Source organism: Lampetra fluviatilis, chromosome 67 (genome assembly GCF_964198595.1).
Source record: "Lampetra fluviatilis chromosome 67, kcLamFluv1.1, whole genome shotgun sequence".
Lineage (NCBI taxonomy): Eukaryota > Metazoa > Chordata > Hyperoartia > Petromyzontiformes > Petromyzontidae > Lampetra > Lampetra fluviatilis.
In genome coordinates this window covers 5,296,610-5,313,982 of record NC_136341.1, presented here as the reverse complement: position 1 = coordinate 5,313,982, position 17,373 = coordinate 5,296,610, and the positions used below count along the sequence as shown (strand labels likewise).

The following is a 17,373-nucleotide window of genomic DNA, read 5'->3' as shown; positions in this document are numbered from 1 at the left end:
TGCAATAGGAACCGGTTCCCTATCTCTTAACATGGCCCCGTAGACTTGCAATAGGAACCGGTTCCCTATCTCTTAACATTGCCCCATAGACTTGCAATAGGAACCGGTTCCCTATCTCTTAACATGGCCCCGTAGACTTGCAATAGGAACCGGTTCCCTATCTCTTAACATGGCCCCATAGACTTTCTATGGGAACCGGTTCCCTATCTCTTAACATGGCCCCGTAGACTTGCAATAGGAACCGGTTCCCTATCTATTAACATGCCCCATAGACTTGCAATAGGAACCGGTTCCCTATCTATTAACATGGCCCCGTAGACTTGCAATAGGAACCGGTTCCCTATCTCTTAACATGGCCCCATAGACTTGCAATGGGAACCGGTTCCCTATCTCTTAACATGGCCCCATAGACTTTCTATGGGAACCGGTTCCCTATCTCTTAACATGGCCCCATAGACTTCTATGGGAACCGGTTCCCTATCTCTTAACATGGCCCCATAGACTTTCTATGGGAACCGGTTCCCTATCTCTTAACATGGCCCCATAGACTTGCAATAGGAACCGGTTCCCTATCTATTAACATGGCCCCGTAGACTTGCAATAGGAACCGGTTCCCTATCTCTTAACATGGCCCCATAGACTTGCAATGGGAACCGGTTCCCTATCTCTTAACATAACCCTATAGACTTTCTATGGGAACCGGTTCCCTATCTCTTAACATGGCCCCATAGACTTCTATGGGAACCGGTTCCCTATCTCTTAACATGGCCCCATAGACTTTCTATGGGAACCGGTTCCCTATCTCTTAACATGGCCCCATAGACTTGCAATAGGAACCGGTTCCCTATCTCTTAACATGGCCCCATAGACTTGCAATGGGAACCGGTTCCCTATCTCTTAACATGGCCCCATAGACTTGCAATGGGAACCGGTTCCCTATCTCTTAACATGGCTCAATAGACTTGCAATAGGAACCGGTTCCCTATCTCTTAACATGGCCCCATAGACTTTCTATGGGAACCGGTTCCCTATCTCTTAACATGGCCCCATAGACTTGCAATAGGAACCGGTTCCCTATCTCTTAACATGGCCCCATAGACTTGCAATAGGAACCGGTTCCCTATCTCTTAACATGCCCCATAGACTTTCTATAGGAACCGGTTCCTTATCTCTTAACATTGCCCCATAGACTTGCAATAGGAACCGGTTCCCTATCTCTTAACATGGCCCCATAGACGTGCAATGCAATAGGAACCGGTTCCCTATCTCTTAACATGGCCCCATAGACTTTCTATAGGAACCGGTTCCCTATCTCTTAACATGGCCCCATAGACTTGCAATAGGAACCGGTTCCCTATCTCTTAACATGGCCCCATAGACTTGCAATAGGAACCGGTTCCCTATCTCTTAACATGGCCCCATAGACTTGCAATAGGAACCGGTTCCCTATCTCTTAACATGCCCCATAGACTTTCTATAGGAACCGGTTCCTTATCTCTTAACATTGCCCCATAGACTTGCAATAGGAACCGGTTCCCTATCTCTTAACATGGCCCCATAGACTTGCAATAGGAACCGGTTCCCTATCTCTTAACATGCCCCATAGACTTGCAATAGGAACCGGTTCCCTATCTCTTAACATGCCCCATAGACTTTCTATAGGAACCGGTTCCCTATCTCTTAACATTGCCCCATAGACTTGCAATAGGAACCGGTTCCCTATCTCTTAAGATGGCCCCATAGACTTGCAATAGGAACCGGTTCCCTATCTCTTAACATGGCCCCATAGACTTTCTATAGGAACCGGTTCCCTATCTCTTAACATGGCCCCATAGACTTGCAATAGGAACCGGTTCCCTATCTCTTAACATGGCCCCATAGACTTGCAATAGGAACCGGTTCCCTATCTCTTAACATGGCGCCATGGACTTGCAATAGGAACCGGTTCCCTATCTCTTAACATGGCCCCATAGACTTGCAATAGGAACCGGTTCCCTATCTCTTAACATGGCCCCATAGACTTGCAATAGGAACCGGTTCCCTATCTCTTAACATGCCCCATAGACTTTCTATAGGAACCGGTTCCCTATCTCTTAACATTGCCCCATAGACTTGCAATAGGAACCGGTTCCCTATCTCTTAACATGGCCCCATAGACTTGCAATAGGAACCGGTTCCCTATCTCTTAACATGGCCCCATAGACTTTCTATAGGAACCGGTTCCCTATCTCTTAACATGGCCCCATAGACTTGCAATAGGAACCGGTTCCCTATCTCTTAACATGGCCCCATAGACTTGCAATAGGAACCGGTTCCCTATCTCTTAACATGGCCCCATAGACTTGCAATAGGAACCGGTTCCCTATCTCTTAACATGCCCCATAGACTTTCTATAGGAACCGGTTCCCTATCTCTTAACATTGCCCCATAGACTTGCAATAGGAACCGGTTCCCTATCTCTTAACATGGCCCCATAGACTTTCTATAGGAACCGGTTCCCTATCTCTTAACATGGCCCCATAGACTTGCAATAGGAACCGGTTCCCTATCTCTTAACATGGCCCCATAGACTTGCAATAGGAACCGGTTCCCTATCTCTTAACATGGCCCCATAGACTTGCAATAGGAACCGGTTCCCTATCTCTTAACATGGCGCCATAGACTTGCAATAGGAACCGGTTCCCTATCTCTTAACATGGCCCCATAGACTTGCAATAGGAACCCGTTCCCTATCTCTCAACATTGCCCCATAGACTTTGGTAATCGGTTCAATATTTATAAATATTCCCACTCACGACCACCACAGCCAACAACACCCAGTGACGATTATCTGAACCCGGTCCTGGGCCTCCCCTAGATCAACTCAGCCTCGAATGAGTACCTGGTGCGGTGTGTAAACATCGCCACTGGGGGAGACAAAGGCGGCCGGGCGTGGTGCTGGCCACCCACCCCCTCGTGTGCCACAGTGCCGGTAGCCTTCATAGGTGCTGCTGCTACTCGCTACTAACAGCACTTGCCCCGGCAGTCTGTAGAGGCTACACGGGGGATCTTTGTCTGTGTCTACCTTCATAGGTGCTGCTACTACTCGCTACTAACAGCACTTGCCCCGGCAGTCCTGTAGAGGCTACACGGGGGACCTTTGTCTGTGTCTACCTTCATAGGTGCTGCTACTACTCGCTACTAACAGCACTTGCCCCAGCAGTCTGTTTAGAGGCTACACGGGGGATCTTTGTCTTCATGTATATGGATAGTTGGTGGTCGTATGGGGCTGAGTGTGTAATTTGTGTGTTCTTTGATTGTCTTTACATCTCATGCTCATCGAATTTCTCCTGCAGTGTCAATAAACACAGTGACTCCTCATCTTACGAACTAGTTAGGTTCCAGATGGGTCTGTTCGTAAGTCGATTCGTTCGCAAGTCCCAACTTGACTCCGGTAGATTCCAAACGTGTTGTAGGGCGTGTCCGGTACTACGATACATTATACACTACTATACTACATTATATACTACTACACTACATTATACACTACTACACTACTATACATTATACACTACTATACTACATTATATACTACTACACTACATTATATACTACTACACTACATTATACACTACTACACTACTATACATTATACACTACTATACTACATTATATACTACTACACTACATTATATACTACTACATTCTACACTACTACACTACTATACATTATACACTACTATACATTATACACTACTATACTACATTATATACTACTACACTACATTATATACTACTACACTACATTATATACTACACTACCATACTACATTATACACTACTATACATTATACACTACTATACTACATTATACACTACTACACTACTATACATTATACACTACTATACATTATACACTACTATACTACATTATATACTACTACACTACATTATATACTACTATACTACATTATATACTACTACACTACATTATACACTACACTACATTATATACTACTATACATTATACACTACTATACATTATACACTACACTACATTATATACTACTATACTACATTATACACTACTATACTACATTATATACTACTACACTACATTATATACTACACTACCATACTACATTATACACTACTATACATTATACACTACTATACTACATTATGTACTACTACACTACATTATATACTACTACACTACTATACATTATACACTACTATACATTATACACTACTATACTACATTATATACTACACTACATTATATACTACTACACTACTATACATTATACACTACTATACATTATACACTACTATACTACATTATATACTACACTACATTATATACTACTACACTACTATACATTATACACTACTATACATTATACACTACTATACTACATTATGTACTACTACACTACATTATATACTACTACACTACTATACATTATACACTACTATACATTATACACTACTATACTACATTATATACTACTACACTACATTATATACTACACTACCATACTACATTATACACTACTATACATTATACACTACTATACTACATTATGTACTACTACACTACATTATATACTACTACACTACTATACATTATACACGACTATACTACATTATACACTACTATACTACATTATATACTGCTACACTACTATACACTACTACACATTATACACACTACACTACATTATATACTACTACACTACATTATACACTACACTACTATACACTACATTATATACTACACTACTCTATACTACTACACTACTACACATTATACACTACATTACATATTACTACACTACTATACACTACTATACATTATACACTACTAAACTACATTATATACTACTACACTACATTATACACTACACTACTATATACTACAAACTACTATACACTACGCTACTATACATTATACACTATTACACTACATTATATACTACTATACTACTATACATTATACACAACTATACTACATTAAATACTACACTACCTTATAAACTACACTACTATATACTACAAACTACTACACTACTATATACTACACTACTATGCATTATACATGACTATACTACATTATATACTACACTACAGTATACACAACTATACTACATTATACACTACACTACCATATACTACAAACTACTACACTACTATATACTACACTACTATACACTATACACGACTATACTACAATAGACACTACACTACTATACACACTACACTACATTATATACTACACTACTATATGCTACACACTACACTAGCATATACTACTACACTACATTATACACTACACTACTAATAATAAGGGTTTCCCCCTTTTTTTGGCATGAAAACTAAAACCTTTTTACGATAATTCATGTAACTGCATTAACCACAATACTTGCGGTCAAAATGCAAACAAAAACCACACTCGGATAATAAATGCATTGTCCTTGAAGCCTATTGGTCCACACCAGAGACAGCTTTCTTTTGAGCCTCGTCTCAATTAGTGCTCGACCAGTGGGCGTGGCTAAGCACAAGTGGGCGGGTGCTAGGGGCCGGGTGGGCGTGGCTAAGCACAAGTGGGCGGGTGCTAGGGGCCGGGTGGGCGTGGCTAAGCACAAGTGGGCGGGTGCTAGGGGACGGGTGGGCGTGGCTAGGCACAAGTGGGCAGGTGCTAGTGGCCGGGTGGGTGTGGCTAGCCACAAGTGGGTGGGTGCTAGCGGCCGGGTGGGAATGTCTAACCACAAGTGGGCGGGTGCTAGTGGCCGGGTGGGCGTGGCTAGCCACAAGTGGGCGGGTGCTAGTGGCCGGGTGGGAGTGGCTAACCACAAGTGGGCGGGTGCTAGCGGCCGGGTGGGCGTCGCTAGCCACAAGTGGGCGGGTGCTAGGGGCCGGGTGGGAGTGTCTAACCACAAGTGGGCGGGTGCTAGGGGCCGGGTGGGCGTGGCTAGCCACAAGTGGGCGGGTGCTAGTGGCCGGGTGGGAGTGGCTAACCACAAGTGGGCGGGTGCTAGCGGCCGGGTGGGCGTCGCTAGCCACAAGTGGGTGGGTGCTAGGGGCCGGGTGGGAGTGTCTAACCACAAGTGGGCGGGTGCTAGCGGCCGGGTGGGAGTGTCTAAGCACAAGTGGGCGGGTGCTAGTGGCCGGGTGGGCGTGGCTAGGCACAAGTGGGCGGGTGCTCGACGTTGAGCCCCACCGAGACCGAGAGGGCTGTGAACAGACGGAGGCGACGCTCGTTGTGTCCTCGCTGCTCTGCATTGAAAATACAACGACGACGATGACGACGACGACGATCACGACGACGACGATGACGACGACGACGACGATTACGACGACGATTACGACGACGACGATTACGACGATGATGACGACGACGACGATTACGACGACGATTACGACGACGATGACGACGACGACGACGACGATTACGACGACGATGACGACGACGACGATCACGACGACGATGACGACGACGACGATTACGACGACGATGACGACGACGACGATTACGACGACAATCACGACGACGATGATTACGGCGATTACGACGACGACGATTACGACAATGATTCCGACGAAGATTACTCTTGTGATTACGACAAGGATTTTGACGAAGGTTCCTCCGAAGATTACGACGATGATTCCGAAGGTTACAGCGACGATGATTACTCTTGTGATTCCGACGATGATTCCGGCGAAGGTTACAGCGACGATGATTCCGACGATGATTACTCTTATGATTACGACGATGATTTCGGATGAAGATTACAGCGACGATGATTCCGACGGTGACTACGATCAGCGAGGCAATTGTGTGGGAGAGCACCGATTTTGGTCTGGGTTGTGGTTATTGTGGTGGTGATTGTGGTGGTGATGGTGATGGTAATTGAGGTGGTGGTGGTTCTTGTGGTGGTGGTGGTGGTGATGGTGATGGTAGTCGTGATTTTGGTCTGGGTTGTGGTTATTGTGGTGGTGATGATGGTGGTGATGGTGGTGGTGATGGTAATTGAGGTGGTGGTGGTTGTTGTGGTGGTAGTGGTGGTGGTGATGGTGGTCGTGATTTTGGTCTGGGTTGTGGTTATTGTGGTGGTGATTGTGGTGGTGATGGTGATGGTAATTGAGGTGGTGGTGGTTCTTGTGGTGGTGGTGGTGGTGGTGATGGTGATGGTAGTCGTGATTTTGGTCTGGGTTGTGGTTATTGTGGTGGTGATGGTGGTCGTGATTTTGGTCTGGGTTGTGGTTATTGTGGTGGTGATTGTGGTGGTGATGGTAAAGGTAATTGAGGTGGTGGTGGTTCTTGTGGTGGTGGTGGTGATGGTGATGGTAGTCGTGATTTTGGTCTGGGTTGTGGTTATTGTGGTGGTGATGGTGGTCGTGATTTTGGTCTGGGTTGTGGTTATTGTGGTGGTGATGATGGTGGTGATGGTGGTGGTGATGGTAATTGAGGTGGTGGTGGTTGTTGTGGTGGTAGTGGTGAAGGTGGTGGTGGCAGTAGTGATTTTGGTCTGGGTTGTGGTTATTGTGGTGGTAGTGGTGATGGTAGTGGTGGTGGTGATGGTGGTGGTGATGGTAATTGAGGTGGTGGTTGTTGTGGTGGTAGTGGTGATGGTGGTGATGGTAGTTGTGATTTTGGTCTGGGTTGTGGTTATTGTGGTGGTGATGGTAGTTGTGATTTTGGTCTGGGTTGTGGTTATTCTGGTGCTGATGGTGGTGGTGGTGATGGTGGTGGTGATGGTAATTGAGGTGGTGGTGGTTGTTGTGGTGGTAGTGGTGGTGGTGATGGTGGTGGTGGCAGTAGTGATTTTGGTTTGGGTTGTGGTTATTGTGATGGTGGTGATTGTGGTGGTGATGGTAATTGAGGTGGTGGTGCTTGTTGTGGTGGTAGTGGTGGTGGTGATGGTGGTGGTGGCAGTAGTGATTTTGGTTTGGGTTGTGGTTATTGTGATGGTGGTGATTGTGGTGGTGATGGTAATTGAGGTGGTGGTGCTTGTTGTGGTGGTAGTGGTGGTGGTGATGGTGGTGGTGGCAGTAGTGATTTTGGTTTGGGTTGTGGTTATTGTGATGGTGGTGATTGTGGTGGTGATGGTAATTGAGGTGGTGGTGCTTGTTGTGGTGGTAGTGGTGGTGGTGATGGTGGTGGTGGCAGTAGTGATTTTGGTTTGGGTTGTGGTTATTGTGATGGTGGTGATTGTGGTGGTGATGGTAATTGAGGTGGTGGTGCTTGTTGTGGTGGTAGTGGTGGTGGTGATGGTGGTGGTGGCAGTAGTGATTTTGGTTTGGGTTGTGGTTATTGTGATGGTGGTGATTGTGGTGGTGATGGTAATTGAGGTGGTGGTGCTTGTTGTGGTGGTAGTGGTGGTGGTGATGGTGGTGGTGGCAGTAGTGATTTTGGTTTGGGTTGTGGTTATTGTGATGGTGGTGATTGTGGTGGTGATGGTAATTGAGGTGGTGGTCCTTGTTGTGGTGGTAGTGGTGGTGGTGATGGTGGTGGTGGCAGTAGTGATTTTGGTTTGGGTTGTGGTTGTTGTGGTGATAGTGGTGATGGTGGTGATGTTGGTGATGGTGGCCGTGATTTTGGTCTGGGTTGTGGTTATTGTGCTGGTGGTGCTGATGGTGGTGATGGTAATTGTGGTGGTGGTTGTTGTGGTGGTTATTGTTGTGATGGTGGTGATGTTGGTGATTCTGGTCATCGTGGTGGTTGTGGTGGTGGTTATGGTTGTTGTGCTGGTGGTTGTGGCAGTGGTGGTTGTGCAATATAAGCACCATTTTAGAGTAAAACGCGATAACATAACAAGTGACATCCTGTCAGCTTGGCCACGTGTCCTCAGCTGGTCCCCGTGTCCCCGTGTCCTTGTGTGTCCCCGTGTCCTTGTGTGTCCCCGTGTCCTTGTGTGTCCCCGTGTCCTTGTGTGTCCCCGTGTCCTTGTGTGTCCCCGTGTCCTTGTGTGTCCCCGTGTCCTTGTGTGTCCCCGTGTCTCCGTGTCCCCATGTCCTTGTGTGTCCCCGTGTCCTTGTGTGTCTCCGTGTCTCCGTGTCCCCATGTCCTTGTGTGTCCCCGTGTCCTTGTGTGTCCCCGTGTCCTTGTGTGTCTCCGTGTCTCCGTGTCCCCATGTCCTTGTGTGTCCCCGTGTCCTTGTGTGTCCCCGTGTCCTTGTGCGTCTCCGCGTCTCCGTGTCTCCGTGTCCCCGCGTCTCCGTGTCTCCGTGTCCCCATGTCCTTGTGTGTCTCCGTGTCTCCGTGTCTCCATGTCTCCATGTCTCTGTGTCTCTCTCTGTGTCTGTGTCTCCGTGTCTCTCTGTGTCTCCGTGTCTCTGTGTCTCCGTGTCTCCGTGTCTATCGCTTCATGCAGACCACGCAGCGGCTGACTTTGGTCTCCAACACTCCGGCCTTCAGCGTCTCAGGCTGCGGTATCCTGCACACATCATCAACACCATCAACATCATCAACATCATCAACACCATCAACATCACCACCATCAACATCACCACCATCAACATCACCACCATCAACACCATCAACATCACCACCATCAACATCACCACCATCAACACCATCAACATCACCACCATCAACATCACCACCATCACCATCAACACCATCAACACCATCAACATCACCACCATCAACCCCATCAAAATCACCACCATCAACATCACCACCATCAACACCATCAACATCACCACCATCAACCCCATCAACATCACCACCATCAACATCACCACCATCAACACCATCAACATCACCACCATCAACATCACCACCATCACCATCAACACCAACAACATCACCACCATCAACATCACCACCATCAACATCAACACCATCAACACCATCAACATCACCACCATCACCACCATCACCATCAACACCATCAACATCAACACCATCAACATCACCACCATCAACATCACCACCATCAACCCCATCAACATCACCACCATCAACATCACCACCATCAACACCATGAACATCACCACCATCACCACCATCAACATCACCACCATCAACACCATCAACATCACCACCATCAACATCACCACCATCAACACCATCAACATCACCACCATCAACATCACCACCATCACCATCAACACCATCAACATCAACACCATCAACATCACCACCATCAACATCACCACCATCAACCCCATCAACATCACCACCATCAACATCACCACCATCAACACCATCAACATCACCACCATCACCACCATCAACATCACCACCATCAACACCATCAACATCACCACCATCAACATCACCACCATCAACCCCATCAACATCACCACCATCAACATCACCACCATCAACACCATCAACATCACCACAATCACCACCATCAACATCACCACCATCAACACCATCAACATCACCACCATCAACATCACCACCATCAACATCACCACCATCAACACCATCAACATCAACACCATCAACATCACCACCATCAACATCACCACCATCAACACCATCAACATCACCACCATCAACATCACCACCATCAACACCATCAACATCAACACCATCAACATCACCACCATCACCATCAACACCATCAACATCAACACCATCAACATCACCACCATCAACATCACCACCATCAACACCATCAACATCACCACCATCAACATCACCACCATCAACACCATCAACATCACCACCATCAACATCACCACCATCAACACCATCAACATCAACACCATCAACATCACCACCATCACCATCACCACCATCAACATCACCACCATCAACCCCATCAACATCAACACCATCAACATCACCACCATCAACATCACCACCATCAACACCATCAACATCACCACCATCAACATCACCACCATCACCACCATCAACATCACCACCATCACCATCAACACCATCAACATCAACACCATCAACATCACCACCATCAACATCACCACCATCAACCCCATCAACATCACCACCATCAACATCACCACCATCAACCCCATCAACATCACCACCATCAACATCACCACCATCAACACCATCAACATCACCACCATCAACATCACCACCATCACCATCAACACCATCAACATCAACACCATCAACATCACCACCATCAACATCACCACCATCAACCCCATCAACATCACCACCATCACCATCAACACCATCAACACCATCAACATCACCACCATCAACATCACCACCATCACCATCAACACCATCAACATCAACACCATCAACATCACCACCATCAACATCACCACCATCAACCCCATCAACATCACCACCATCAACATCACCACCATCAACCCCATCAACATCACCACCATCAACATCACCACCATCAACACCATCAACATCACCACCATCAACATCACCACCATCACCATCAACACCATCAACATCAACACCATCAACATCACCACCATCAACATCACCACCATCAACCCCATCAACATCACCACCATCACCATCAACACCATCAACACCATCAACATCACCACCATCAACATCACCACCATCACCATCAACACCATCAACATCAACACCATCAACATCACCACCATCAACATCACCACCATCAACCCCATCAACATCACCACCATCAACATCACCACCATCAACACCATCAACATCACCACCATCAACATCACCACCATCAACCCCATCAACATCACCACCATCAACATCACCACCATCACCATCAACACCATCAACATCAACACCATCAACATCACCACCATCAACATAACCACCATCAACCCCATCAACATCACCACCATCAACATCACCACCATCAACATCACCACCATCAACACCATCAACATCACCACCATCAACACCATCAACATCAACACCATCAACATCACCACCATCAACACCATCAACATCAACACCATCAACATCACCACCATCAACATCACCACCATCAACCCCATCAACATCACCACCATCAACACCATCAACATCAATACCATCAACATCACCACCATCAACATCACCACCATCAACACCATCAACATCACCACCATCAACATCACCACCATCACCATCAACACCATCAACCCCATCAACACCATCAACATCACCACCATCAACATCACCACCATCAACCCCATCAACATCACCACCATCAACATCACCACCATCAACCCCATCAACATCACCACCATCAACATCACCACCATCAACACCATCAACATCACCACCATCAACATCACCACCATCACCATCAACACCATCAACATCAACACCATCAACATCACCACCATCAACATCACCACCATCAACCCCATCAACATCACCACCATCACCATCAACACCATCAACACCATCAACATCACCACCATCAACATCACCACCATCACCATCAACACCATCAACATCAACACCATCAACATCACCACCATCAACATCACCACCATCAACCCCATCAACATCACCACCATCAACATCACCACCATCAACACCATCAACATCACCACCATCAACATCACCACCATCAACCCCATCAACATCACCACCATCAACATCACCACCATCACCATCAACACCATCAACATCAACACCATCAACATCACCACCATCAACATAACCACCATCAACCCCATCAACATCACCACCATCAACATCACCACCATCAACATCACCACCATCAACACCATCAACATCACCACCATCAACACCATCAACATCAACACCATCAACATCACCACCATCACCATCAACACCATCAACATCAACACCATCAACATCACCACCATCAACATCACCACCATCAACCCCATCAACATCACCACCATCAACACCATCAACATCAATACCATCAACATCACCACCATCAACATCACCACCATCAACACCATCAACATCACCACCATCAACATCACCACCATCAACATCACCACCATCAACCCCATCAACATCACCACCATCACCATCAACACCATCAACATCACCACCATCACCACCATCAACATCACCACCATCACCATCAACACCATCAACATCAACACCATCAACATCACCACCATCAACATCACCACCATCAACCCCATCAACATCACCACCATCAACATCACCACCATCAACATCACCACCATCAACACCATCAACATCACCACCATCAACACCATCAACATCAACACCATCAACATCACCACCATCACCATCAACACCATCAACATCAACACCATCAACATCACCACCATCAACCCCATCAACATCACCACCATCAACATCACCACCATCAACATCACCACCATCAACACCATCAACATCAACACCATCAACATCACCACCATCAACATCACCACCATCAACACCATCAACATCACCACCATCAACACCATCAACACCATCAACATCACCACCATCAACCCCATCAACATCACCACCATCACCATCAACACCATCACCATCACCACCAGTGCGTATTTAATGTGGTGCTGCACTCTGATGTTGTAGGAGAAAACATAAACAAGTTTATTTAATCAAGCAGAACGTGTTTATATTTATTTAAAGTTGCGCATTTTGATGTGACGTCACATTTCTCAAACCCCGCCCCCCCCCCCTCGTCACAAATCGTCACAAACATCTGACACCCCCCCACCCCCCCCCCCCCTAGGTGCGTGACGTCATTAATAACGGCCCCTTCTAGACACGTGGATGGAAGTGCCCACGTGACCGCCCCTGCCCTGCTGCCCCGCCCCCCTACGTCACCGTACCACTCACCATGCTACTCATTGACATGCTAATTTGACCAGAGGTGTGGACTCGAGTCATGTGACTTGGACTCGAGTCAGACTCGAGTCATGAATTTGATGACTTGCGACTCGACTTGGACTTGCATAACAATGACTTTGTCCCACCTCTGAGATGTGGACTCGAGTCATGTGACTTGGACTCGAGTCAGACTCGAGTCATGAATTTGATGACTTGCGACTCGACTTGGACTTGCATAACAATGACTTTGTCCCACCTATGAGATGTGGACTCGAGTCATGTGACTTGGACTCGAGTCAGACTCGAGTCATGAATTTGATGACTTGCGACTCGACTTGGACTTGCATAACAATGACTTTGTCCCACCTATGAGATGTGGACTCGAGTCATGTGACTTGGACTCGAGTCAGACTCGAGTCATGAATTTGATGACTTGCGACTCGACTTGGACTTGCATAACAATGACTTTGTCCCACCTATGAGATGTGGACTCGAGTCATGTGACTTGGACTCGAGTCAGACTCGAGTCATGAATTTGATGACTTGCGACTCGACTTGGACTTGCATAACAATGACTTTGTCCCACCTATGAGATGTGGACTCGAGTCATGTGACTTGGACTCGAGTCAGACTCGAGTCATGAATTTGATGACTTGCGACTCGACTTGGACTTGCATAACAATGACTTTGTCCCACCTATGAGATGTGGACTCGAGTCATGTGACTTGGACTCGAGTCAGACTCGAGTCATGAATTTGATGACTTGCGACTCGACTTGGACTTGCATAACAATGACTTTGTCCCACCTATGAGATGTGGACTCGAGTCATGTGACTTGGACTCGAGTCAGACTCGAGTCATGAATTTGATGACTTGCGACTCGACTTGGACTTGCATAACAATGACTTTGTCCCACCTATGAGATGTGGACTCGAGTCATGTGACTTGGACTCGAGTCAGACTCGAGTCATGAATTTGATGACTTGCGACTCGACTTGGACTTGCATAACAATGACTTTGTCCCACCTATGAGATGTGGACTCGAGTCATGTGACTTGGACTCGAGTCAGACTCGAGTCATGAATTTGATGACTTGCGACTCGACTTGGACTTGCATAACAATGACTTTGTCCCACCTATGAGATGTGGACTCGAGTCATGTGACTTGGACTCGAGTCAGACTCGAGTCATGAATTTGATGACTTGCGACTCGACTTGGACTTGCATAACAATGACTTTGTCCCACCTATGAGATGTGGACTCGAGTCATGTGACTTGGACTCGAGTCAGGCTCGAGTCATGAATTTGATGACTTGCGACTCGACTTGGACTTGCATAACAATGACTTTGTCCCACCTATGAGATGTGGACTCGAGTCATGTGACTTGGACTCGAGTCAGACTCGAGTCATGAATTTGATGACTTGCGACTCGACTTGGACTTGCATAACAATGACTTTGTCCCACCTATGAGATGTGGACTCGAGTCATGTGACTTGGACTCGAGTCAGACTCGAGTCATGAATTTGATGACTTGCGACTCGACTTGGACTTGCATAACAATGACTTTGTCCCACCTATGAGATGTGGACTCGAGTCATGTGACTTGGACTCGAGTCAGACTCGAGTCATGAATTTGATGACTTGCGACTCGACTTGGACTTGCATAACAATGACTTTGTCCCACCTATGAGATGTGGACTCGAGTCATGTGACTTGGACTCGAGTCAGACTCGAGTCATGAATTTGATGACTTGCGACTCGACTTGGACTTGCATAACAATGACTTTGTCCCACCTCTGCTAATTTCTATTTAAAGCTTTCGTGACTGCAGGGATTCATGTATAGTCTATAAGCATATTAGTTGCTGCGGCGCCATATTATTAACATTCCTTCCCTTTACTAATTCTAACCTTACTCCCTCCCTTTGATGCTGCTAATCCTGCATAATGCACGGGGCATAATGACTTTAAACCCCCCGCCAAACCTCCTACGCATTCCACAAGTAGTACTAATCGCATATCTGCATTTCCAATATATATTCTAAATTCCTCTTGACGTGCAAATTATTTTGTCAAGACGCTCTTCCCCCCTCCATCCCAGCAGCTTAAATAGTCGCTCCAAGCCTGGGGCGTGCCATTCAGACTCTGCCTTCTCGACAGACCTGTTCTCCACCTGAAGACGGCTGCTTGTGTTGTGGCCGAAACGTCGTGAGAATTGTATTTCATTATGTTTTATTTTTATTATTTTATTATTTTCCTTCTACGTGACTTGACCGAAAGAACGAAGAAGATGCTAATTTCTCTAACCCCTCCCTCTCTCTCCGCCCCAGCCCCCTCTCTCTATTTAAGACCTCGACACAGAGGCGTGGATTATCTGTGTGCCTATGTTTGTTCTCTCTCTCTCTCTATGTATCTCTGTGATATCTGTCTGCTTATATGTCTGTCTGTGTGTCTCTGGTTCTGTGTTTGATCTCTCTCTCAAATGTAGCATTCTCAGGAAGAACGTAATCAACCAGGTAGGGCGTTGACTGTTATGTTATCCGACTCTCTCTCTGTTGTATTACATTACATTTCTAAGTATACTAGATTTGTGTTTCTATTTCATTTATACCTGATGACGATTGCTTGCGTTGCAATCGAAACGTCGTATGCTAGTATTTAATTTATTATTTTATATTTATACGTCACTTTACCGAAAGAACCAAAGAGTAATTCCTGCAGTCACGAAAGCTCCAATTTAAGTTTAATAGGTGTAAGAGTTGGTGTAGTAGCTGCACGTGCCCACGTGACCGCTCTGCTGCCACGCCCACCGCCCATCGCCCCGCCCACCGCCCCACGCCCCGCCCACCCTACGTCACCGGAACATGTGGTTGGCGTCGACGTCTGCGAGCCAATAGGAGTAGGAGTTGGTATAGTAGCTGCACGTGCCCACGTGACCACCTAGCTGCCCCGCCCACCGCCCCGCCCACAGCCCCGCCCACCCCCACGCCCACCGCCCACCACCCCGCCCATCGCCCCGCCCACCACCCATCGCCCCGCCCACCGCCCCACGCCCCGCCCACCTTACGTCACCGGAACATGTGGTTGGCGTCAACGTCTGCGAGCCAATAGGAGTAGGAGTTGGTATAGTAGCTGCACGTGCCCACGTGACCACCTAGCTGCCCCGCCCACCGCCCCGCCCACCGCCCATTGCCCCGCCCATCGCCCCGCCCACCGCCACGCCCCGCCCACCCTACGTCACCGGAACATGTGGTTGGCGTCGACGTCTGCGAGCCAATAGGAGTAGGAGTTGGTGTAGTAGCTGCACGTGCCCACGTGACCGCCCTGCTGCCCCGCCCACCGCCCCGCCCACCGCCCATTGCCCCGCCCATCGCCCCGCCCACCGCCACGCCCCGCCCACCCTACGTCACCGGAACATGTGGTTGGCGTCGACGTCTGCGAGCCAATAGGAGTAGGAGTTGGTGTAGTAGCTGCACGTGCCCACGTGACCGCCCTGCTGCCCCCGCCCACCGCCCCGCCCACCGCCCATTGCCCCGCCCATCGCCCCGCCCACCGCCACGCCCCGCCCACCCTACGTCACCGGAACATGTGGTTGGCGTCGACGTCTGCGAGCCAATAGGAGTAGGAGTTGGTGTAGTAGCTGCACGTGCCGCGGCCATGGCACTCGA

The 17,373-nt window shown here is 47.5% G+C and overlaps 1 protein-coding gene across 1 annotated transcript in view; it reads right to left on the bottom strand.

Annotated features, from left to right (window-relative positions):
* Positions 1-8,777: 8,777 nt before the first annotated feature.
* The window catches only part of LOC144952412 (uncharacterized), a gene marked incomplete at its 5' end in the record, with an annotated part of 85,289 nt that continues 76,693 nt past the window's right edge, over positions 8,778-17,373 (bottom strand). Inside the window, 2 exons of the mRNA XM_078882807.1 lie at positions 8,778-9,418; positions 17,286-17,373. The exon at positions 17,286-17,373 is cut by the window's right edge and continues 85 nt beyond it. Coding sequence (XP_078738933.1) covers positions 9,340-9,418; positions 17,286-17,373 — 167 coding nt within the window. The remainder of the gene's footprint in view (positions 9,419-17,285) is intronic.